At 40.4% G+C, this 25,501-nt stretch overlaps 1 protein-coding gene across 2 annotated transcripts in view; it reads right to left on the bottom strand.

Moving 5' to 3' along the window:
* Positions 1 to 528: 528 nt before the first annotated feature.
* ST6GAL2 (ST6 beta-galactoside alpha-2,6-sialyltransferase 2) overlaps positions 529 to 25,501 on the bottom strand; it is an 80,717-nt gene continuing 55,744 nt past the window's right edge. For both annotated transcript variants that reach the window (XM_059134311.1, XM_059134310.1), the window contains exons 5-6: positions 24,332 to 24,506; positions 529 to 5,445 (exon numbers count right to left, since the gene is read on the bottom strand). In XM_059134311.1, coding sequence (XP_058990294.1) covers positions 5,174 to 5,445; positions 24,332 to 24,506 — 447 coding nt within the window. In that variant the 3' untranslated portion in view covers positions 529 to 5,173. The remainder of the gene's footprint in view (positions 5,446 to 24,331; positions 24,507 to 25,501) is intronic.

Below are 25,501 nucleotides of genomic sequence, written 5' to 3'. Positions count from 1 at the left end.
CTTTGCACTGTGCCCAGAAAGCACAAATGACCGGGAACTTCTTTCGAGCAGCCTACTGAACCGATTTTCCCGCCACAGCCAGCACAAAGATCCCACGGTGAGTGGGACATGGAGGCAGCTTAACATGATTTCTCCAGCCCAAGGCCTTCCTCTGATAACTTAGGCATATTTTCTAAGACCCAAAGCCCTGGCCAGCGGGGGATGGGTCTTCCAAGGCAATCCATTAACCAAAATGCTGGGCTACTAACTCGACATCCGGATGTGGTCGCCTAAAAAATTCCTGCTTGTTTTTGCCACTGTAGATCTTCATATTTGGCAGTGAGCCCTTGGGTGAAGAAGACAGAGCCTGCCTCTGGTCTCGGCCCAGGCAGTGTCCCTACTCACAGTTCCAGAGCCTGCTGCTGGTACCCCATTTGCCAATTTTCTAATTAGCTTTCGGCTTTTTGCCGGGTTCTTCTAGGGATGCCTCTTTCTTCTGCCCCTCACTCATTTTTATCTGCAACTTTTACAAATGAAAACAGAGAAACGTCTAGACAAATGAAAACATGTTTTTATTTACAAGAAAAAGGTCTGTACACTGTGTATACATAAAAATATACAAAACCAAAATAGAAAATATCAAAGGTGTTAAAATGTATACAAACACTTTTTTCAAATGTGACTCCTGGAAAAAGCTCAGGCCTTACTTAATTTGAAGAGTACACATTTCAGTTTAAAAATTATCATACAAAAAAATTCCCAAAGCTGTTAAAAAAGTTCACTGGTTCCCACCGGAAAAATTTCGTAAGATTTTAGCTAGCGTACAACAGGATGTATGGTATCATAAATGTTAGGTTTTTAGCATTACCAGTGCAGTTAATTTGTTTGAAACCTACCTGGTAAGAATACTGTTTTCCACAGAACCAATATTCAGTTTTCCCCACTATCTTTGTAAAAGCCATGAGCTATAATAAGTAACCTTCTCATCAATGTTCAATGTTCCATTAGATTTCCGATGAGGTTACGATGTTCGGTAATGGTTCTACCTACATAGTGCCTTTTAAATATTTCTGCCATTAAAAAAATTTTCTGCCATATTTTCAAACACGCCCAGGGTGTGTAGAATATCAGTGTGTGGGAAGACGGCATTTATTTTTTTAATAGAAGTACATATAACACTTGCTTTCTTCTACTAAAAAATTGGCATTTGCATAATTAAAATAAAATTTATTGTAAAGGTTTCAGGAATAAAGTTTGATGAAAAAAGACAATATAAGACCGACCATGTGTGTAGATATGTATATATACAATTATATAACTATATCTACATGCACACTCTCATAACAAAAGTAAGAACTATAGCAATGTCTTTAATTCTTTAAATTCTATCATTCCAAGCTTGTAGAAGAATATGCTGGATTATTGTTTCTTACTAAAAGGCTTCATTCACTTAATAAAACAAAAATCAGAACTTACATTTTATCCTTGAATTCCCGGAGCGATACCTTTCGTTTACCAGTTGTGTAAGTAATGCCCAAGTGACAAGAACATGCAGAGTATTTTCACAATGGAAATGTCCAGAATATAAAAAAACAAGTTGGAACTCAGGCACGTTTTACCTAAGCAATTAATTTCTAAACGCACTGCCTGAATGGGCTGTTAACAACCGAGTAGAGAGCTCTAAGCTATCAGAAAGTAGGAAGTCGAATCAGACAATGACAGAATACAGAAACAACTTGGCCAGTCATGGATTTCTTGATAACTCCCCCCTTCCTCCCTCTGTCTCTTCCTATAGCTAAACAGAAATGAGACCAGGTCACTTTGCCCACCAGCCTCAAACACGTGCGGTGTGTTGATCTCTGAGAGAGGCTGGAGAGAGAACCTTCATTATGTCATTTGTGCCCGGAGAACACCTCCAATGTGTGCCATTACTCACGTGAGACTGATCCCACTTAACGCAGCCAAACAGGACCTAATTAATTCAGTGGCTGCAAGTGCTCCCGCCCGGAAGGGTCAGCCAGCAACATAAGGTATTAATCTGTTCCACCAGAATGAACTGGCTCATAAACACGTAATGGAACAACCCCGTGGTAGCTTTAAACAGCTACTTTTATTTCCCAGTTTTGTAAATGCTAATGATCATTTCAGCCTCGCTTTGTCCAGACGCTATGGCTACAATGACAGATGATTACTGGTGAGTTCAGGATTGATTAAATGTCTGGCTTAGAGACTGAGGACACAAGACGCTTGAAGGGCTATGACTGAAGCAGGGCTCTCCGAGCTCTGCGTCTAGGCGAAAAGGAAGGCCCCAGTAATTGAAACATGGGCAAAAGTCGCTCACATGGCTTAACTTAATGTATGCCCTTGATGTTGCACGATGCATATATGCAACTTTTAATGGAGCTTCTCTTGGCCTCTGCACAAAGTTCTTGATAAAAGCAGCCCTGTAAGAACTTAGCGGGGAAGGTCAGGTACACAGGTATTCCCCGTGGACAGTGAGCGTCGGACACCTGTTAAACCCTACCCGCATACCTGGGAGAGGGACTGGGGAAACAAGTCAGTGAAAACCTAGATAAAGGTGAGTTGTCATTCTTGGCCAAAATTCGTTTCTTTGCGATAACAACAACCGTCACAAAAGGGGTTGTGAAATTATTTTGGGACAGCTAATGCTTTCTGGTTGCACCTTAAAGATCATATAGACATCCCTTCCAGAAGCAGTTGGAGCGTCTTGGGAGGGGCAGAGCCTGGAAGAAATGTACTAGGACAGCATTTATCGTTAACTACTCCACGGAAGAGCTGTATGTTTACAGCAGTTCAGGAAATGTAGCCTAGAAGGACTTAATCAATGTCTGGCAAAATACTGGCACTTAGGGCCAATTTAGCTAATACTAGACGCAGTCGTGTTAACTCTAACTGCATGATATTTTTGGGAAGCTAAACTAAACTTTCAAATAGAAGAATGCCCAGTCACACTATATTAATATGTGTACCACATTTTCTGAATGTTTCGCAGACCCTGATTTCCAAGAGTCTTCAAGGCCATAATAAATTAAAAAAATTTAATTGGATTTCCTTTATGCTCTTCAGTCTTTCTTGTAATGTCAGTGAGACTGAAAGGACCTTTTAAAAGTACATGCATTACAACAAAATGCTATTTAAAAATCTTTGAAGTGTTTGAAGTACTTTCTGGGGTTTTTGAACTTGAATATTTATAGTGACCCCCAATGAATCTTTCTCTAACCAGCCTCTTATATCACCAAAGGGGGCTGTCCTGGGTAATAAGATCTGAAGGAAATCTACCAGGAAGACTATCAAAGGAACTTCAGTGTCATGGACATTTGAAGGCAGAGCTGGGAGGTCTAGGGAGAACCAAGACCATGGAAGGACGGCTCACTATACTCAGAGCAACCTCACAATCTGAACTCCGTACTCACTACACATGGGGACAAGACTAAGGTCTCTCAGGAAACCAGAGAGAAAAGCGGCTTGACCACATTAGCTTACACATAAGCTACTGTGTAGGACAAAATGATTGATGTCTTCTCACAGACCTGGAAAGAAAGCTCTCAAAATGGGCTTCTAGTGGATGCTGTCATAACTGAAATTTTTCTATTACTCCTCTAGTTCACTGTTATAATAAGCCATAGGAGAGAGATGCCCATTACCCAACCTGATTTCTGGGGAGTTAGACTCACCAAACAGAAGCTGTCGATTTCTATAAACCATTCTTGCTCAAGAAAGTAGTTTGGAGAGCACTCAGGGAAAAACCAATCCTGGAACAGAAAAAACTTTCCCACTAAACTGTCCTGACATTCATAGACTTGCAAGGGAGAATGTATTTAATTTAAAAAGTCTTACCTCTTGTGCTATGTTTTGGTTACATCGAGAGACAGCATGTTCAATTAATGTATTCCAAAATGTTTCTGTTTCACTACATTATAGCAATGTATCAGTGGTAAAAGTTGAGATTAAAAACAAAATAAAACATATCTGAATATAGCTAACATATTGGGGTGACAACTTCTTCCCCCAGTACCTTTGCTTCTCAAGCATATACGTATTTTCCTTGTTAAAGAACAATGTTTTCACACAATTTTATTTAATTATATGGCTTGTATGTTGCTGACATAAAATATATCTGTGAAAACAGGGACAGGGTTCTTCAATATCTATTTGCAGGGACAATTGGTGAACATCTAGTACATCATTGCTGGGGTTCCAGCAGCTGCTATTGGCCTGAAAGAAATCTCCATGAAAGAGACAGGTGTGCATCCCCAGAAGCACAGAGTGAAGGCTCCATATCCCCTCCTTCTGACAGGGTCCTCCCCACGGTGGCAGGGGGTCACAAGTGTCTGTGGGTGTAACAGTGTAAGGGCTGTGAGGAGGACTGGCAGCTGAGGATGTACCATGCAGGAAAGCTGGGAGGATTCTGGCCCTGGGCCACCCTGCAGCCAGGTGATTGTGTATTTATTTGTCAAAGTAAGAAAATACTGCGGGAAAACAAAGCGTCTCCTCTGTAGTGCTATCCCAGGGTTGACTTTTTCCTTGGACTGCTCGAAAGGGGTGTTTTCTGGTTTTAGAAATCTGTCCTGATACACAAAGAGCAAGCTTGGGCGGGCACTGGGAAATAGAGCAGGGAAATGCCACAGCTTGCCAGCAAGCAAGTTTGCCATCTCTCAACACATATGGGGGAATTTTATTGTTAAGATAAACACATCTGAGTGCTGATTCAGATGCTTGTCATAAATGCTAGGATCTTAATAATGAACAAATGTGTGAGTGACACACTAGGTGCTACAGATACTGTACCCCAACATGGGTGTCTAAACCATTTCATAATATCAAGTACATCACTGAAAACTGTAGCGGAAACCAAGCCTCACAGGGGTGCCCACGGCTTAAGAAAAGGTTAATATTTCTGGAGGTATAATACACATTTGTCATATGTTTGCTTCTTTTTTTTTTTTTTTTTGCATCTTTCTTGAGCTTCTTTTCCTTTTAAATTCCATTCCTGTATTCAAAGCAGTCATAAATACTCCATGGCTTAGAAAAAGAAGAATTCTTGTGGCCACCGCTAAGTGACAGTCTAAAGGACTGAAGACTACATTGCCTAAAATACATCTTCAAGTATTCTCCTGTGACTCAGAGGACAACAGTAGTACCTTATTGCACATCGATTCTCAAGAGCCCCTCTTCAAGACGGGGGACCAGCGGGGTTGGGCGCGGGGCAGCGCACGGCCCGGAGCCCAGGCAGAACCACCTTTCCCTTGCGGTGCAGGTCGCCCTGGGCGCCGGTGTTCAGCCTCTGCACCAGCAGCTTCTCGTAGAGCAGTGGGTGGTAGGCGCCAAGCGTGCACGCCGCGTCATAGTACAGCTCGTGGTAGTGGCACAGCTCCGTCTGCCGGATGGACGGGATGTACTCGTACACGTGCACTTCGCCGCACAGGGACATCATGATGAGGATCCCTGCCACGGAAAGAAAATCAGAAACTCTTGAACAACTCGGGGCGGGAGGGAGAATGTGTCGGAGCGCGGTGGTGGGAGTGACTGTGGGATGCCCACTTGGTCTGCACTTGTTTCTTGTCACTTACACATTTGCAGTGTTAGGACCGCCAGCAAGTGGCCTGTCTGTGGCTCATGGGGCACCTCCGGAGATGTGACAGGCGCACATTCTGGCGTCTGGCTGATTATTGTGGGCGGGGCGGCGAGAGAGGAGGAGGAGACAACGGCACTGAACTGAACAAGAGGACAGTCTAGTAACAGATTTGCATTCCCCAAGTTAAAGTATCTTGTGTCACGGTCCACACACACAACCTGTCCTTATTTGCAAGAGTAGTTGCCGAAGAAATGGCTAGAAAAAGACTGACTATAAAATAGTTGCTTGATTGTAACTGATTCTAAGATAGTTGTTTGAAAAGAAAGAGATGGAAGTGGAGACGCAGAGTTGAAGATTCCTATTACCAAAATTATTGATCTCCCTGCAACTGTCAGTACTAAAGTCGCTTTAATTTCTTTCTTTCTTTTTTTTAATGTTTCAAATAGAGAGCTATCAAACTTTATCCTCCCTGGGCAAATCTAGTTCTTGATCTAGAAGGGCTAAAAGGCTTTCTTTTTCCCCAGCACCACCACCATCTTTGTTAATATCCTTTAACTATACACACACACACACACACACACACACACACACACATCCCTTTTATGAAAGAGCGATCCTTTCTAATGAAAAAAAACAGTCACAATGGTTAGTTCCTGTTAAATGGCAACATCTATCTGCAGGGGACAATTGTATTTCTTATTAATCAACCATGACAATCCTCACAATCAGAGAATATCATGCATAAGGGCCACAGGGAGAGGAGAGAGAAGGGGCAGAATTTTGTCCGGGTCCAGAGGAACTCCTCAAGGAGGTGAGACTGAACCTCCCAGGCTGCATGGCAGACAAGGGGAGGAAGAGAAGCAGGAGTAAGAGTGCTGGTCCACAAATGACAATGGCATCCTGTTTAGAAGCCTTTAAAGTCTTGAGAGCCAGGGCACAGGATTGTGGCAGAGAATAAAACCGATTCCTAACAGAGAATCAGTTCAAATTCTAAGAAGCAAAAATGTCCTCAAAAGCTCTGTCAAAACAATTAAAAATAGAGCTACTCTATGACCCTGCAACTGCACTACTGGGTATTTACCCCAAACATACTGATGTAGTGAAAAGAAGGGCCAGATGTACCCCAATGTTCATGGCCACAATCGCCACACTGTGGAAAGAACCAAGATGCCCTTCAACAGACGAATGGATAAGGAAGATCTGGTCCATGTATACAAGGAGCATTATGCCTCCATCAGAAAGGATGAATACCCAACTTCTGCATCAACATAGACAGGACTGGAGAAAACTATGCTGAGTCAGATAAGTCAAAGAGAGAGAGTCAATTATCATAAGGTTTCACTTACTTGTGGAGCATAAGGAATAACATGGAGGACATTGGGAGAAGAAGAGGAGAAGAGAATTGGGGGAAATTGGAGGGGGAGATGAACCATGAGAGACCGTGGACTCTGAGAAACAAACTGAGGGTTTTGGAGGAGTGGGGGTGGGGGGTTGGGTGAGCCTGATGGAGGGTATTATGGAGGGCACGTATGGCATGAAGCACTGGGTGTGGTGCATAAATGATGGATTCTGGAACACTGAAAAGAAATAAAATAAAATGAAGTGAAAACAAAACAAAACAAAACAAAACTTCAAGTTACTATTCTGTTTCTTTCCTTTTCATCCCACAACCCATTTCCTCCTCCTCTTCATAGGTTGCCCTATTGCTAGGTTGTGGCTCCTTCCTTGGGATGGCTGCATGAGTGACAGTGATTCAGGGGGAGCCAAGGAGCAGCACCTCCCGCCTGAAGTCACCGAGGTGACAAAGAAGTCTCTCCCTTCTGATGAGCAATTACTGCTCTAGAAATATTTTTTTCTTCCTCTTTATAAACTGGTCTATTGATTGACATGGTGAATGAGAAAGCCATGTGCCCAGGGAGCATTAAATTCCCCCTTTGATCCTGGTTACTTTACACCTGAAACAAACAAGAACTCCTCTGATGTGTATGTTCTCTCCTGATGAGTGTCACAGGGCCTGTGTCTACAGAGCTGAGGCAGGCATCAGTGTTTTCTGATCAGGAGCTATGGAACAGGGTCTTGTGCTACATCGCCCTCCCCTGGGCATGGTGTGGGGCCCTACCAGCTGTGCAGAAGGAACCACATCAAAGGATCCTAGACCTCCCTCACATACCTAGATGCTTTCCATTAGTACAATTAATAAAACCATTTTCCTGCAGTGAAGAAGCTTTGATGGTGTCTTGCACAAAGGCATCTCAAAAACTAGCAACAGAACTGTACCTAGAAATCACAGGGCCCTATTAGCTGTGGTGTGTTGTGGGCCAATGACACAGCATCTTCCCTGAAGTCAAACGTGTATGAGTTGTCACCTTTGCCACTCTGGTCCTTACAGTGGATGGCTTTCAAAAGTTAACATTATACTTAGGAAATGTATTAGCCACATTATTGGTCCGTTTCCTAAAGCAGTTCTCAAATTTTGGCATGATAAAGAACGACTGGGGCAGCTTGCTAAATGCCCATTCCTGGGACCAGTCCCCATTTTCAGAGATTTGGATTCTACTGGTTTATGTTGGGGTCCAGGAAACTAGCTTTTAACCAATGTACTTAAGCTATTTGTGGTGAAGGGCCATGGGGGAGTGGAGCTTAATCTATGACAGACTATTACTTCTGTAAAATACAGTACAATGACTTACTAGAAAAATTACTACACATTTGGATGCCATGCTATGTCAAGTTGCTACAGAAGTTGTAAATATGTTCAATTTCTATAGTCATCTATTTATAGAACAATGACTAATGTTTCTGGACCAAATCATTCCACTTCCCATACTTTGAGGACCATGCTGCTCTGACACACATATTCTTTGAAAAAGTCTGCTTATAAGGGATTCCCATATTGTGTCCTAAGCAGCTAGACATTCTACATGTTAGATTAAATCTAGAGCTGAGCTGCTATCCACACCCAAGAGAGAAGATCCTTGGGTAGTTTCTCTAGTCCTTGATACGTCTTAGTCTCAAAAGTCATCTACTAAGGGGCACCTGGGTAGCTCAGCTGGTTAGCGTCTTAACTCTTGATTTTGACTTAGAACATGATTTCAGGATAGTGAGGGCAAGCCCCGCATCAGGCTCCGTGCTAGGCATGAAACCTACTTAAGAGATTATCTATCTCTCCCTCTCCCTCTGCTCCTCCTTGTTCATGCTCTTAAAAAAAAAAATCTATTAAGATCTTTGAATTTAATTTCTTTTTTCTAGAAAGTTTCATAGAGAAAATTTTCACTTCTGCTGCTGGTTAATTTTTACATCTTAATCATGCATTTGCTAGATTACAATATGGATTTTGTCAGAAGACTAGGCAAGAAGTTAGTTTCATTGCAAGTAAATAGGTACATTTTAGTGTTCTCTAATATAAACCCCTTGTATTTTAAAAAGAACTTCTAGAACTTCAAAAATGCAGGAACTTGGCAGTTAGTTCATGATAGTTTAAAATGGAGGCCAATACAGGTTAAGAAAGTGGGGGTTCTTGCCTTGAGTTATCTGCACAATTCCTCTGATCTTTCCTTATATGAGACAGACGAACAAAAGCAGCTGTCCATCCCATCGTGCACTCATATGAACTTGTGGCTTCCAGTATCCAAGAGCCTAGAGCACCCTAAAACTTAATGGCAGAATCTGTTCTATCCATTTAAACCACAGCCAGTTGTAATGCTGATATTACAATAGGTAAGGCAACCCCTTCAAAGGGAAGGGAAAAAGTAATTTACAATTTGTTGGGTACATGTGAAAGGTGGACAAGATTGAGGGAACCAAAACCGGAGAATACTTTTCTTATTTCGAACTTCTTTCATACACCATGTCAATTCATTCGGCATATGCATACTCTGCATTTCAATTTATTAAGTCCATTATTACGCATTGTTTTGAGTTTAGATTCAGACTCTGTCATATAATAAATACTGAAAATCACTATTACTAAGTGTGGTCAGATCTACACATCAGTTATCCTATGAGTCAATGGCACTTAGCAACACACAAAATCCTGAAGACAAAATTTCTTCTTGTTTTGTGAAAAGGAATGACGTAGACACTGGTATTTGGAGTTCTGTAACAGCCCTGGCACAGCTCACAGGGTGTGTATCAGGGAACAGGGCGTGTGAGTGTAGACACCACAGGGAGGCAGGGCTGGGACAGGGCTGGGAAAGATCAAAGCCTTCATGTTCTGCTGGTGACCTCTTCAATTAAATCCAACATTTATTAAACTGGGCACAGTGCTAATCAATGGGGATTAAGAGAAAGTTTCTTTAAGGAAAGAAAGTAAATTATAGAACTAACCTTTAAATTTGAAAAGAGGTAGAGAGCCCATGACCTACAATTCTTTGGATGACTTGAAGAGAGTGTTTTACAGAATACACTGGGAAAGAATATTTGAGTCCTACTACCAGCATTGCTTCTGAAAGTATTGTGAGGTTGAGCCCTATTACCCACAAATGATGTAAATACCAACAACACATGGTTCTTAGATGTCCTCTGAATTACTATCAGTAGAGTACCATGTTGAGGGTCTCCAGCCCAGCCCCAGGTGTGATGATTCACTAGGAGGACCCACAGGACCTAATATTCAGTGATACTCAACTATAATTCATTAAAGCAAAAGGATACAAAGTGAAATCAGCCAAAGTCTAGGGGAAATTAAGGCCAAATTTCTACTACCAATGTTAGTCACACCGGATTTGCTTAATACCCCTAGCAACACATGTGAAATGTCAATCAGAGAAGTTGTTGTTTTTTTTTTTAAGATTTTATTTATTTATTTAACACACAGAGAGAGATCACAAGTAGGCAGAGAGGCAGGCAGAGAGAGGGGAAAGCAAGCTCCCTGCTGAGCAGAGAGCCCAGTGCGGGACTCAGTTATGGGACCCTGAGATCAGGACCTCAGCCAAAGGCAGAGGCTTAACACACTAAACCTCCCAAGCTCCCCAATCAGGGAAATTTTTGCAAGACTCAGTGCTCAAGGTTTTTACTGGGAACTGGTCGTGGAGGCCATCTCTGCCTGGCACATACCCAAATTCCAGACTTCCAGAATGAAAGCAGGTATTTTGCATAAACCATACTGCTTACATAAACAGTCTGGGCACAATGAACTATTCTTATCAGTTATGGGATTGAGAACCTTCCCAAATCAAAGATCCCAGATGCCAGCCAAAGGCCAACTTTGTAAGCATGCCTTCCTAAAGATCAGCAATCAAGCCTGCCAGGTTAAATCTTTTCTGCAAAGAGACCATATATGGATAAATTCAAAGTATCATGTTACTTTATAATCAATTCTCCATGTCAGACCAATATGGGGAATTCACATCTGGTTATGCTAAAAATGTTTTTATTCTTTTTTTCATTTCCTCTCTTAGGACTGCTCAGGGTTACCTAAAAATCAAAAAGAATACAAATAATTTAATACTATGCTATTCAGTAAAGAATTTCTAAAAAATCACTTAAACTTTAATGTTAAGTAGACTACCAAAAAGTAACTGCTTTCATCACTAATAAAATTTTACTGGTTTCACCCAGCATTCAAAAGAGAATTAATACCAATCCTTCTCAAATTCTTCCAAAACACAGAGGAGATGGGAGCACTTCCAAATTCATTTTACGAGGCCAACATTACCCTGATACCAAAACCAGACAAGGATGCTGCAATGAAAGAAAATCACAGGCCCATATCCCTGATGACCATAGGTAAAAACATGCTCAACAAAATATCAGCAAACCAAATTCAACAGTGCATTAAAAGGACCATACACTACAATCAAGTGGGATTTGTTACAGGGATGTAAGGATGAATTAGCATCAATAAATCAATCAATGTGAGAGACCACTTTAACAAAATGAAGGAAAAAATGTCATATGATCATCACAGTAGATGTAGGAGAGCATATGACAAAATTCAACATCCATTTATGGTACAAGTTCTCAACAAAATGGGTATAAAGGAAATGAACCTCAACATAATGAAGGCCATATATGACTAGCCCACAGCTACATCATACCCAATGATGAAAGGCTGAAAGTTTTCCCTTTGAGATCAGGAACAAGACAAGGATGTCCACGTTTGCCACTTTAATCCAGCATAGTATGAAGTCTTAGAGCAATTAGGCAAGAGAAAGAAATAAAAGGCATTTGGATGGGAAAGGAAGAAATAAAACTCACTATTTGCAGATGACATGATACTAGATATACAAAACTCTGAAGGCTAGACCAAAACCTGTTAGAATTAATAAAAGAATTCAGTAAAGTTGCAGGATATAAAATCAATATACAAAAAATGTGTTTTGTTTCTCTACACTAATAACAAGCTATCAGAAAGAAAAATTAAGATAACAATCCTATTTACAATTACATTATAAACAATAAAATACCTAGGAATAAATTTAACTAAGAAGGTGAAAGATCTGCACACTCAAAACTATACTGATGAAAAACTATATTGATGAAAGAAACCAAAGAAGACACAAATAAATGGGAAGACAGTCCATGCTCATGGATTGGAAGAACTAATATTGTTAAAATATCCATACTACCAAAAGCAATCTACAGATTCAATGCAGTCCCTACCAAATTCCCGATAGCATTTTCCCCCACAGAAACAGAGCAAACAATTCTAAAAATTTGTATGGAGCCACAAAAAACCCCAAATAGCTGAAACGATTTTGAAAAAGAAGACCAGAGCTGGAGGCAACACCTTCCCTGATTTCAAACTATGTTACAAAGTTGTAGTAATCAAAACAGTAAGGTACTGGCATAAAACCAGACACAATGGAACAGAAAAGGAAGCCCAGAAATAAACCCAAACTTAAATGGTCAATCAAGTTCCAACAACAGAGCCAAGAATATGTGATGGAGGAAGGACAGTCTCTTCAATAAACGGCCCTGGGAAAACTGGACAGCCACGTACCAAAGATGAAATTGGAGTTCCATCATATACCGTACCGAAAAATTAACTCAAAATAGATTAAAGACTTAAATGTAAAACCTGAACCCATAAAATTTCTAGAATAAAACACAGGTGTGAGCTCCTTCACACAGATCTTGGCAATGAATCTTTGGATTTGACACCAGAACAAAAACAAGTAGGACACATCAAACTAAAAAACTTATTCAAAGCAAAGGAAACCATCAACAAAAGGAAAAGACAACCTATGGAATAGGAGAAAACATTTGTAAATCACATGCCTGATAAGGAATTAATATTCAAAATACATAAAGAACTCATATAACTCAATAGGAAAAAACCCCAACAATCCAATTAAAAAGTGGGCAGAAGACCGAATAGATATTTTTCTAAAGAAAACATACAGATGGCCAAGAGGTACACGAAAGGATGCTCAACATCACTCATCATCAGGGAAATGCAACTTAAAACTATAATGAGATGCAATGTCACACCTGTTAGAATGTCTATCATCAAAAAGGCAAGAAATAACAAGCTTTGGTACGGATTTGGAGAAAAAGAAACCCTTGTGCACTGTTGGTAGGAATGTAAATTGGTGCAGCCCCACTACAGAAAACACTGCAGTGATTCCTCAAAAAATTAAAAATAGAATTACCTTATGATCCAGAAATTCAACTTCTCAGTATTTACCCAAAGAAAAAGAAACCACCTAGAAAAATATGAGCACCCCTGTGTTCACTGCAGCATTATTTACAATAGCCAAGATGTGGAAACAGCCTAAAAGTCCTTGAAGGCATTGCTAAGAGAAGAAAGGTAGACCTAGAAGGTATAATGCTACATGAAATAAGTTAGAGAAAGACAAATATCATGTGATCTCATTTATATGTGGAATAAAAAGAGAGAAACAACAACAAGAAACAAAAAACACCCTCACAGATAGAGAGAACAGACTGGTGGATGCCAAAGGTGGTGGGCAGGCGGGGATGGCAGGAGTGGTGGTGGACAAAACAGGTGAAGGGGGCCAAAAGATACAAACTTCCAGTTATGCAATAAATATGTCATGGGATGTAACATACAGCCTCGAGACTATAGTTAATAACACTCTATTACATATTGGAAAGCTATTAAGAACATAGATCTTAAAAATTCTCATCATAAGAGAAATTTCTGCAAACCAAGCATGGTGACAGGCATTAATCAAATTTACTGTGGTGATCATTTTGCAATAGAAACAAATTCCTAATCATCAAGGTCTACACCTGAAACTAATATAATGTTGTATATCAATTAAACCTCAATTAAAAAAATTTCTGCTTTCACTGTGAAGCCAGACTTTTAGATAGGCAGATTAGTATTCAGACACTTCTTAATGTATTTTTCTAAGCCAATCAGATGGGCATGTAGCCAGGTTTTTAAAATCTTTAAATATAATTCAATTAACATTCAGTTTCTTTGGCCAGTTTTTATAAATGAGTCCATACTAGGGATTTATTTAAAGAAAAAAAAAAAAGGTGCACATTTTTCCAGGCAATTATGACTCAAAAAGCATTCATTTGCCAAATTACATGTCCTTAAGTATTGTATAATGCAATGTAATTATCAAACCCAATTAAAAAGCATTTCAACCAGTCTTAATAAAATGTCACATTATATGACTCAGCATACTAGCAATATATACACTTATTTATTTGCTCCAAAACCAGAATAAAATGTAAACCGCAACCCATGTACAGGGTATCACAAATTCTGAATGAATGAGGTTTTCCCTATAAAACTCTACTTTGCATCTCTAGCTTTGGATTTGATGTGTTTTCAGATCTAGTATAATCATTTATAGCCTTGACTTTAATTGTGATTAAATCTTTTTTTTAAAAAAGATTTTATTTATTTATTTGACAGAGAGAGATCACAAGTAGGCAGAGAGGCAGACAAAGAGAGAGGAAGGGAAGCAGGTTCCCCACTGAAAAGAGAGCCTGATGTGGGCCTCGATCCCAGGACCTTGGGATCATGACCTAAGCTGAAGGCAGAGGCTTTAACCCACTGAGCCACCCAGGCACCCCTAACTGTGATTAAACTTATCTTGCTTTCCCCTGGCAAAAGATTTAAAGTAACATCCAAAATCATCCAGAATTTTCTCCTTAATGAATGTATGTATCCCTTCAACACATGACACAGAGCTATGGATAGAAATAGCACAATACAAGCAACGGGCAAAATACTGGCTGACCTCAGTTCCAGTTAACATTTGGATGTCAGTCATACATAAGGTAAAGTAGGAGTTTCTGAGAATGATCAACACAACACTGCAAAACATATTTCTGAAGGAGTGGTTAGAGTGAAAGGAAACCTGAGGGTATGGAATATGCCAGCCTAATAGAAATCTAGCAGCTCTATCAGGTTCCCCCATAAATTCATCATGAAATAGGAAATCATGAGAATCATACTTAGGATTATTTAAGATCAAAAGCAACTCTTCAAGGGAGAATTCCAGAAAATATTTGTAACTAAAAGGTGATTTGGAGACTTAAACTTATTGTAATATAACAATAGTTAAAGAAGCATCTACCTTATTAGATAAAATCATATAATGCAAGGGTAATACTTGAAGACCAAATTTTCCCTGATTTATATTGTATTATATGATGGTAATACACATTCAGGATTCACTATTCATGAGGAAATGCACCTAATCCATAAAATTGTGACATTTTTACAAAATCATAAATATAAATGTTAAGTGACTATTTTTTGCTAAACATCTAAGTGTGGGTGATATACTGGGAAATTAGAACCCCCCCAAAACAATACAAAATGGAAAAAAAAAGCTATGGCTTGCTTTTCAGCCTATTATTCTTGTGCATATTTAAATAACCTGAAATTATAGTGTCTGCATTTATGAATTCCAGAAATATTAGTTATAATGTAATCAGTAGTGGTTGCCTTTTAAGAAGTGGCAAGATGTGTTGGTGGTTTCTGCAAAAAAAAAAAAAATACTGTCATTTGGTCAATTATAGATTTAACTAGAGCATCGCCTCTGTGTGCTACTGGTTGGGACCCGGGCTACCTGCTGGTCCTGGCTATGAGCCAGGGATGGTGAAGCTGGTGCCTCCTGGCTTGGCTGAATGCCCTATTGCATGTAAGTGACAAACCAATCCTGCCATGCTTAATGACCCCCAGGGGAGTTCACAGACCTTCTCTACAAAAATACCTGTCTTTATGAGAACAAAATGGAAGCCACGGGATTCCAAGTAAATTATTCCTTATCTTCAATCAGGCTAAAATACAGTCAAAATGACTTCAAAGTGCCAAATAACAAGATAAATATCTAGCATCCAAGTAGGGATGAAAAGAGAGAAATGCTATTCATGTGTGCACGAATAGCCCCCCACCAGTGGGCTGAGGGTAAGGAACCTAATTAGATGAAAAAGTTGTTCCGGAGAAGTCTTTATGGATCATCAAAATTACCTTGATCCATGTTACTTCCTTTTAATTTAAAAAATGCATGTGCAGTCCACCAGGTGCAAGAATCCCTCTACTGCTTCTCTAGAGAAGAGGGTGGTACATGTCGCACATTTCCAGTGTATTTACTAGTGTGCCTCTTTCTGGGAACTGTAAGGACAAAGACGGCTCCAATCAGAAAGTCAAAGACAAAGCGGTATGTCAACATTTAACCAACATCATCAAAATGTCATACATACCCTTTGTTCGGCACTAATATGCTGGGACTCTAGCTTAAGAAATGATTTAAGGGAAGAAAAGTCACATATTCACATACAGAATAAACCCTAGTATTTTTTGTACATAGAGAGAAGGATGACTCATCAATGTAATTGTTTGAGAATATCAAATACTCTGAAACAACCCAAATACTTAATAACTAAAGAGAGGCATAAGTTAGGATATTCTTATTTGATGTACAGATATGGCCTCTGTAATATCAAAAAGAACAAGCTTATTTGTTTGATTTATGTATCGTAATGAAAGAACAGTGTTTTTTATAGTTGCGAATATGGTCTTATTTGACTGAGCGTGAAGTTTTAGATGAGAAGCATCGCAGTAACAGTGAATAGTAAACACTAGCTATTGTGCTAAGCACATGATAATTTACACATGAGAATTCAAACATAAAGGTGCTATTGGGATCTTCATTTTCTCATTGAAAGAACTGAGGCCTGGAGGTTTGGAGTAACTTGCTCAAGATCACATATTTAGTTGACTGGTAGAACCAAGGTTTGTTTTGGTCTCTGTAGAGCCCAGGGTCTTAACCACAGCATACAGCAAACACATGGAGTGGTATGGGAGGAGGTGGGCACCATAAATCACAACTTCCCATTCATTTGTTCATTCCTTCATTCATTCAGCAAACATTTATTGTGAACCTGTTACAAAGTGTCCCACACTGCTGGAAGCTCATTCATTACAACTTTTTTTTTTTTTTTTTAAGATTTATTTATTTATTTGAGAGAGAGAGTGCACACCAGCAGAGGGAGGTTCAGAAGGAGAGGGAGAGAGAGAATCTTAAGCAGACTCCTTGTTGAGTGTGGAGAATGGGGGGCTTGATCCCATGACCCTGAGATCATGACCCAAGCCAAAACCAAGAGTCAGATGTTAATTAACTGAGCCTCCCAGGTGCTCCTCACTGCAACAGTGCAACAGTGTTAAGAAAACAAAACTCTGTGGTCCAGATTTGGAAGACTATTAGACTAAAATACATTTAGATGGCAGTCCTGGAGTACTAGTGGTGGGATTATTTGCTGTTTTAAAAAAATGTTTAAATATTTAGTTATAAAAGAAAATCTTATACAGCAAGACAGTGAGTCTCTTCCTTAAAGTTTGTTGAAAGCTTTGGACCAATATCTATGTTGGGGCAAATAATCCCTAAATCTCCTTGGATTTACATATGTTAATAATGAGATTTCTTAAGAATTTAGTTAAGTTTTCGGGGGTGCCTGGGTGGCTCAGTGGGTTAAAGCCTCTGCCTTCGGCTCAGGTCATGATCCCGGGTCCTGGGATCAAGTCCCGCATCGGGCTCTCTGCTCAGCAGCGAGCCTGCTTCTCTGTCTCTCTCTGCCTGCCTCTCTGCCTACTTGTGATCTCTGTCAAATAAATAAATAAAATCTTTAAAAAAAAGAATTTAGTTAAGTTTTCACTGATTTTCACATAATTATCTTGTTAACAAAAGTCAGAATATATTTTCGCAGTTATACTAAAATATTTTGAAAGACAATTACCGCTAATCAATGTCCAACTTTGAGTTAGTTTTCATGTTTAATTACAGTGAATATTTATCTCTTCAGCAGTGACTCTTCAAAACATTTTGTTTGAAAGAGTAGTTTGGTCATAATATCAGATTAATGTTATAAAAAAAGGAGAAATCATAGTTTAAAAACATTCCTTTAGAAACTTGAGAGGACTAGCTTCAGTGTATCATAGATATTAAATCTTTAATAAGTATCTTATTAAATAAAGCTTATAATGAAAGTATAGTTTAATTTACTTGATCTTAAAATGTATTGACACTGTGTCACTATTATAGAATTTATTCACATATGTTCTCTAATTTAGTTTAATTATAAAGAAAGCATATTAAAATTATTAGCTTTGGTAAGTCCTTCAGGTATGTGAATTAGAAATTTCTGGGGATGACTGGGTGGCTCAGTCAGTTGAGTGTCTGCCTCTTGGTTTCAGTTCAGGTCATACTCTCAGGGTCCTGAGATCAGGCCCCCCATCGTGCTCCATGCTCAGTGGGGAGACTGTTTGAGATTCTCTCTCTCCCTCTTCCTCTGTCCCTCCTTCCATTTTCACTCTCTCTCTCTAAAATAAATAAATCTTTAAAAAACAAACAAACAAAAGAAACTTCTGGGATGTTTTTCCAGCAATAAAATGAGTTTCAGTCAAGACACTCTCAGAGTTTGTTTTCTTCAATGCTAGGTCAATGTGTTCATCAAGTCTTACAACTTACTTCTTTGTCTTTAAAATCAGAAAAGGCAGTTCCTGTTATTTGTAGATAAAACAAAAAGAATTTATTTAGGTCCAAGTTCAATATCTGTGCCCTAATCTCATCTTACTAGGACATCTTGCCCATAAGAAAATTTCTCCATAGGAGCTGATAATACACAGATCCCACAAAACTCAGGAAAAAGTACAATGTGTACTTGGGTACTGTGATCAAAGACAACACTGATGCAGAAATATTTCCAAGCCTGCTCTAAGGAACATTCAGAGGGGTGCAGTGGACAGAAGCTTCTAGACTCTTCTTCCCATCAACACTGTAGTCTCCCCTTACCCTGCAGGTTCAGCAACTCACAGTCACCTGGAGTCTGGAAGCAGATCCTCTGACATATCATCAGAGGGTCAGTAAGTGGCCTAACAAACACCAAGTCCCAATGGCCACATCATCCCTTCACTTCATCACATGGGCATTTTATCATATCTCACACCATCACAAGAAGAAAGGTGAGTACAGTACAATAACAGAGTTTGGTAGACAGTATTCGCATAACTTTTCTTGTGATAGATTGTTATAACTGTTCTATTTTATTATCAGTTATTGTTCTTCATCTCTTACTGTGCCCAATCTATGAACTCAACTTCCTCATCAGTATGTATGTATAGGTCAAAACACAGTCTAAATAGGGTTTGGCACTATCTAAGCTTTGAGGCATCCACTGGGGGTCTTGGAATGTATCCTCTGCAGATAAGGGGGAGGATATGTATTTATTGCTTCTCTTTTCCCTGCAAGAAGCACACATTCCCACCACAGCTCCTATCTACCAGGCAAACCTTCATGATTTACATGCCATCCAGGAGATGCCTGGCTCAGGGTTAGGGGTTCCTAAGGAAGGTCCAAAAATGATTTCTTGCTTCTAGAATGGGAGATGTTGGCTGAACCATCTGCCTGAATGTTACTGGGGATGGTTTCCTGCAATCAGTGAGAGTTGGGACCTTGCTTATTGGTGCCAAAACTTATACCCAAACAATCAGTATATCTAAAGAATCTGGGTCCCAAGATGATAGAATCAACCAATCAACCAAACAAAAATCCACTTTTAAGAAGACATTTACAGCCAGCTATTAAATATGACATTTTGCGAGTTTTCAAGACATGAAAGACGTCCATCAGTAAAGATAAGAGTAAATTTTTTAGCTACGTCCTCAAAGAAACAAAAAGAATAATGAGTTGGTCACATCCTCTGTTCTCCTACTGAGCCAAATGCTTATCACTTTGATGGCACATCTATCCATACAGGATCTGCGGACTAGACTCCTGAAGTTCCTTCTAACTTCAAGATTCAAAATGCTAGAAGGGTGGTTCTCAAAGCATAGAACGAGGACCAGAAGCATTAGCATCACTTGCAAACGCATTAGAAATGCAAAATCTTGCCACTTCCTTCTCCTCAGAAACTCTAGGGTGGGCCCAGGTGTCTGTGTTTTAGAAAGGTGTGGTAGTGAGCCTTCAGCATGGTGCCTTACCTAGTGTTCACAACTTTGGGTAGCTCGATCCCACAATAATGGCACTGACTGATGGAACAAACAGAAAATAGCACAGTGATAGTGTAGGACACCATAAAAAGTACTGTGGCCTCGTGTTTGCCCTCTCTTGGATCGCTTCCTGTAGGGAAGCTGGCTGCTATGTTGTGAGGACTTCCAAGTACACCTATAGAGGTCCCTGTGGTAAGGAATTGAGGTAACCGGTCATCACTCACTTGTGAGTGAGCCATCTAGAAAACAGATCAGCCAAATTATGTCCAGACAGTGGAATGCAACCTCATGAACGACAGCACGGTGAGCCATTCTGCTAATGTGCTCCCGTGATACTGACTACAGAAACTGTACAGAGTAATAAAAGCCAATTCCTTCCAAGAGGTGAGTTTTGGGGTAATTTTCTTTGTTGCCTTAGGTAACTAATATACAAACCCTCCAGTGATTCCGATACATGCTGAACTTGAGAACCACTGAACTAAAACATCCATTCATTCTCCAAATAATTATTTCTCATATTTCCTATGTGCTAGGTTAGAGCATGAACATGATGGACAAAACAGACACATTCCAGCCCTCGATGCACCCTGTTCTTTTCCTTTATTGCATAGTTTGTGATTTTATTTTATTTAGGGAACACACACTTAGGTGGGTCACCCACTGCACCCTGAGTTTGTGGTGATCAGGACCTTTGCCTGGCTTCCTTCCCTCTATCCCTGCCTGTGCCTAGTCCTGCACCTGCTACATGGGAGGTGCCTACATGGGAGGTACCCATCCACTTGGTGGGTGGCCTTTTCTTTTCCATCTTCCTCCAATAGGATGAACTGAGGCCCCAGGAACAGCAACCAATAACAAGACATTTAAGGCATTTAAGGTGTGATCCTGTGGGAAGTGCATGGCCATTGGCTATAAATTTCCATGGAAAGAAATGTCTTGTATGTTCAAAACAGTCAATTTTTAGAGCCTGTCTATATTACACAAGCAGATTCATAAACACAAACAAGGGAAATATATGCAGTGGGTTTAGAAATATAAGTAATTAAATGTGAGACTATTTTCCCGTATGGATGATCACATCAATAAAGTACAGGGACTCATCTTGCTTTACCTCCAGGTGGAGCCCTGTGCTAATGAGGAAAGCAGAATATCAGGAAATTGTTCATCTCTGAGAAAGGACATCCTACTGACCCCCAAACTTCCGTAGAACCCTCCACTGTGCACCCAGAAACGTCCTGATCTCACTGACTGTCTCTATTATGGTTTCTTCTGTACAGCAAGGGACAGGAGAGGTTAGTGTCTGGAAATGCTAAGGTTGTGAGATTAGGAAGTCAATAATTTTTTTCAATGTCACTTTAGAACATGAAGGAGTATTTGGAGAATGGTTTTTGTTTGTTTGTTTGTTTTAAATGCAGGCTCTACACCTTGTGTGGAGCCCAGGGCAGGGTTTGAACCCATGACCCTAAGATGGCGACCTGAGCCGAGATCAAGAATCAAGTGCTTAACTTACTGAGCCACTCGGGCGCCCATGGAGAATACTTTTTAGAACAGAAAACAACTCATGGATTTTTAAAAATTCTTGTGGCAGAAAGTTGGAGATGTGAGTGACATCATTTTACCAATACTTAGGAACATCAGAGAATTTATCAAACAGACTCTGGCTCTTAGCATATTTCTGAGCAAGATCAAAGAGGAGGCAGGCCAATGGCAACATCTGCAGGGTCTTCAGAGGGCGAACAGTGCCCTGCTGGGCACATCTCGCCCGGGCTGCCTCTCCTGCCCATTCTTCATGAGGGCTCGCACTAAAATCTGTCTGGGAACAAGAACAGCAATTGAATGTGATGATGGCTGGCCAGGTCTTCTGAGACACTGGTATCCCCAGTCACCCAGCACAGCTCGCCCAGTGGGAATTTAAGACTTCTGTAATTACCTGGTTGCTCTTTCTCATTTTTCCAGGATTAGCAGAACTCGCAGTGCTGTCCTGTACAACTCTGTGTGACGATGGAGATGTTCCCCCTCTGCACTGCCTACCAAGGCCAGCAGTTGCCAGAACACGGGGCTGTTTAGAACTTGAAAGGAAATCGGGGCTTGAGGAACCAAATCTTCCCTTTTGTTTAATCCTAATTAATTTACATGTAAATAGCCACATGGTGGTGGTGGTTGGCTGCCACTCTGGACAGGACAGTGGTAGAAAACGGGAATCCTCATAAATCCGTAAATCCATGCACCAACTCACCTCGAGGAAGATTTTTATCATTCTCATTTCCTCTAAGAGCACAGGGAGGCTTGCAGGAGGAAGAGACCCGCCCATGATCAAAAAGGTACTAAATGGCAGAGAACAATTCACACGTCACCTCTCCAGACTCAGTCAGCACTCCTGCAATGCCATCGAAGTGAGCACAGGGAGGCTTGCAGGAGGAAGAGACCCGCCCATGATCAAAAAGGTACTAAATGGCAGAGAACAATTCACACGTCACCTCTCCAGACTCAGTCAGCACTCCTGCAATGCCACCGAAGTGTGTTTCCCCTTCTTCAAGTCAAAGAAGTCTCAAAGGCAAGTGTCAGCCTCTGAAAACTCCAAATTCTCAGTAAAGAGCTATGAAAGGAAGCTATCCATATGTGGCAGGATTCCTTTCAACAAAAACACATGGAAAAAGGTTTCTCTACAGCTATGAGGCTCTAACTTGAATTTTTCGAACTACACATCGTGGTAAGCGTATTTGACAGCCCTCACTGTGCTTGAAAACTTTTGCTCCAAGCAAGAGATAGCCCCATGAATTCATGAGAAGGCAACAATATGAAAAAGATTTTATTAAACTTCTGCCACATCCTATTATGCTGTCTAAGCATGATTCTATCCGACTTAACCTTTGCTGACAAATGAGATTATACTTTCTTTCCTAAATCAACAGGATCCCATGAAATTGCACAAAAGATAAAGTACTTAGCATTTCAGGACTGATTTGGAAATAGAGTGTCGAAGCCATGACATTAGAAGGGGGGTTAGCTATGCCTAAGGAGAATAATCTGCAGAGTCATATCGTAAATTCTGTCTTGAATTCTATGTAAAATATTTCACATTATTGTAATAACAGAAACTCACTCCAAAATCCACCTGAAATTCTTGTATCCATAACTAAACCACTGTCATCTCCATAAATCTCTCCTTTATTCACAGGGACCCACTGTGTGGCCCAAGTTAAGATATAGGGTTAGAAATTCGTTGAAATTAGGGTGGAGAGCATCACAGTTTTTTGTGGATAAACTAATATCTTTTGGTTCTGTTGCAGCTATCATATTGCCAAAGGGATCAGAGATATTCCTTGATATCACCCTACTTGGGTAAAATCAAAAAGATAATGGGATGATTAGCTGAAACATAGGTAAAGAAATGGGGTTTAAGACCACACATTTTGAGGATCAAAGTCTGGCTGCAAAAAATATATATATAATAAGCCAAGTGTGATGATCCTGTTAGATAAAACAATCCATTTTTAAAATTAGAGCTAGTGCACTCTGGTAGCAAGAGCTGTAGAAGGTCCTAGAATTATTCTCACCAGAGCCTGCACCTACTGTCTTACAGCACATGACACTGTTGTACCTTCACAAATTCAGCTCCTTACTCTGGCATCACGTGGACAAAGTGAATGGGTGAGTGGGTGGTAGGTCAGAGATGACCCAGGTGGGGTCTGTGTGTCCTCCCCTTGAATCCCATGGGCCCCTGACTACTCTGACCCACAGAATACAGTGCAAGTGATCCTGTGTATGTCTCTAGGCCTCAGCCCTAAGAAACTTGCTGGGAGACCCAGGCATCCATTTAAGAGGTCCAAGTACCTTGAGACCACCATGCAAGAGACCACATGTAGGCACAGAGTCAACAGTTCCAGTTGAGCCCACCCTCCCAGCCATCCACACCAAGGGGTTCAACCATGGGAGGGAAGACATCACAGGAAGCAGTTGGATACCAACAAGTGACTCCGTCTGGTGCCGGTGGAACAGAAGAATCACCCAGCCAAGCCCTTCCTGACCCACAAAATCATGACAGAAAATAAAACAGTTCTTGCTTTACACCTTGAAATTTGGGGGGTACTTTGTTATGCCCAAGAGATAATCAGAACAGAGTATTTCTACTATCTTCAGCTAATCTATACTTCCTCTAAAACCACCTTCTAATTGCTCCTAAACGTTGCCCCCAGGCCAAGACACAGCAAGGGGAAGCAAGAGGAGTATGGGTCTCAGTTTCTGTACCCCTCTCCGATTAAATAATGCAACTGTACATTCACTAAATATTAAGTCTAACCCTGCCAGCCTGATTATCCATTTTTATATACACTTACCAATGAAGCCAGAAGATGGTGGATTGGGCTGAATCTTCTCCTTGGTGTTCTCCTGGATAATGTCCCAAAGCTGCCATATAAATTTTGGATGAAGAATGTAGAATGGCTGATTTGGATTTCTCTGACGGTGCTGAACATAGGGAGTGAACAGGTTGTAATCTGGCTTCTTGTACCACTAAAAAAAAAAAAAAAAATCAACACAATCAAGTATAGAGCCTCACACTGTGAAAAGGAAACTGGGCAGCATCTGGGGTGGGAGGAAGTGAAAGCTACTTCCAGGCTGAGGGAACAGGATGGGGAGGTGATGACTGTCACTTCCTCAGATGCTGCCTCACTGGACAAGGAAACCAGAACAAAGAGAGATAGGGTTCTAGCTCTGGAGGACGGATGCTTTGTTCTTTAGTGAAATATGGGAAGTAAGGTAGGGCAGGGGTGCCGGACTCTTCTGTAAATAGTCACTAAACACTTTAGGCATTGTGAGCCACACAATCTTCTTCAACTAGTCAATTCTTCCATTGTACTGAAAAGTCACAGCCGATAGAGCACAAATGGGCATTACTGTGTCCCAATAAAACTTTATTTATAAAGGGCCATATTTGGTTGACTCCTGGGATCCATCAGTGTATTTCAAAAACATGTGCTCCATATCTAATGTGCAGTGAGAAAAGCATGCCAGTTATTCCCTAGGTCTGGGGTGGGACTGGGAAGACTGACAGGTGGAACATCAGGAACTCTTGATTTTTTTTTAAATTTTTTTAGATTGTATTTATTTATTTGATAGAAAAAGAGAGAATACAAGCAGGCGGAGCAGCAGGCAATGGGGGAGGGAGAAGCAGGCTCCCTATGGAGCAGGGAGCCCAATGCGGAACTCAATCCCAGGAACCTGGGATCATGACCTGAGCCAAAGGTAGACGCTCAACCGACTGAGCCACCCAGGTGCCCAGAACTCTTTAGAGTGATGAAAATACTCCATTTCCTAACTGTGGTGATAGATACATGACTATATAAATTTGCTAATACTCATAAAAATGTATACTTCTACTGATTATACATACATTATGGTATGAAAAAATGCACAATAATGTTGATTGTTTTTTAAATGTCTTTAGAATGTCTCAGGTGCCATCATGAAATGGGATTTGGAGGTATGTGGGGGAGAGACTTAGATCA

Source organism: Mustela lutreola, chromosome 9 (assembly GCF_030435805.1).
Source record: "Mustela lutreola isolate mMusLut2 chromosome 9, mMusLut2.pri, whole genome shotgun sequence".
Classification (NCBI taxonomy): Eukaryota; Metazoa; Chordata; class Mammalia; order Carnivora; family Mustelidae; genus Mustela; species Mustela lutreola.
This window is presented reverse-complemented; position numbering and strand designations above follow the sequence as displayed.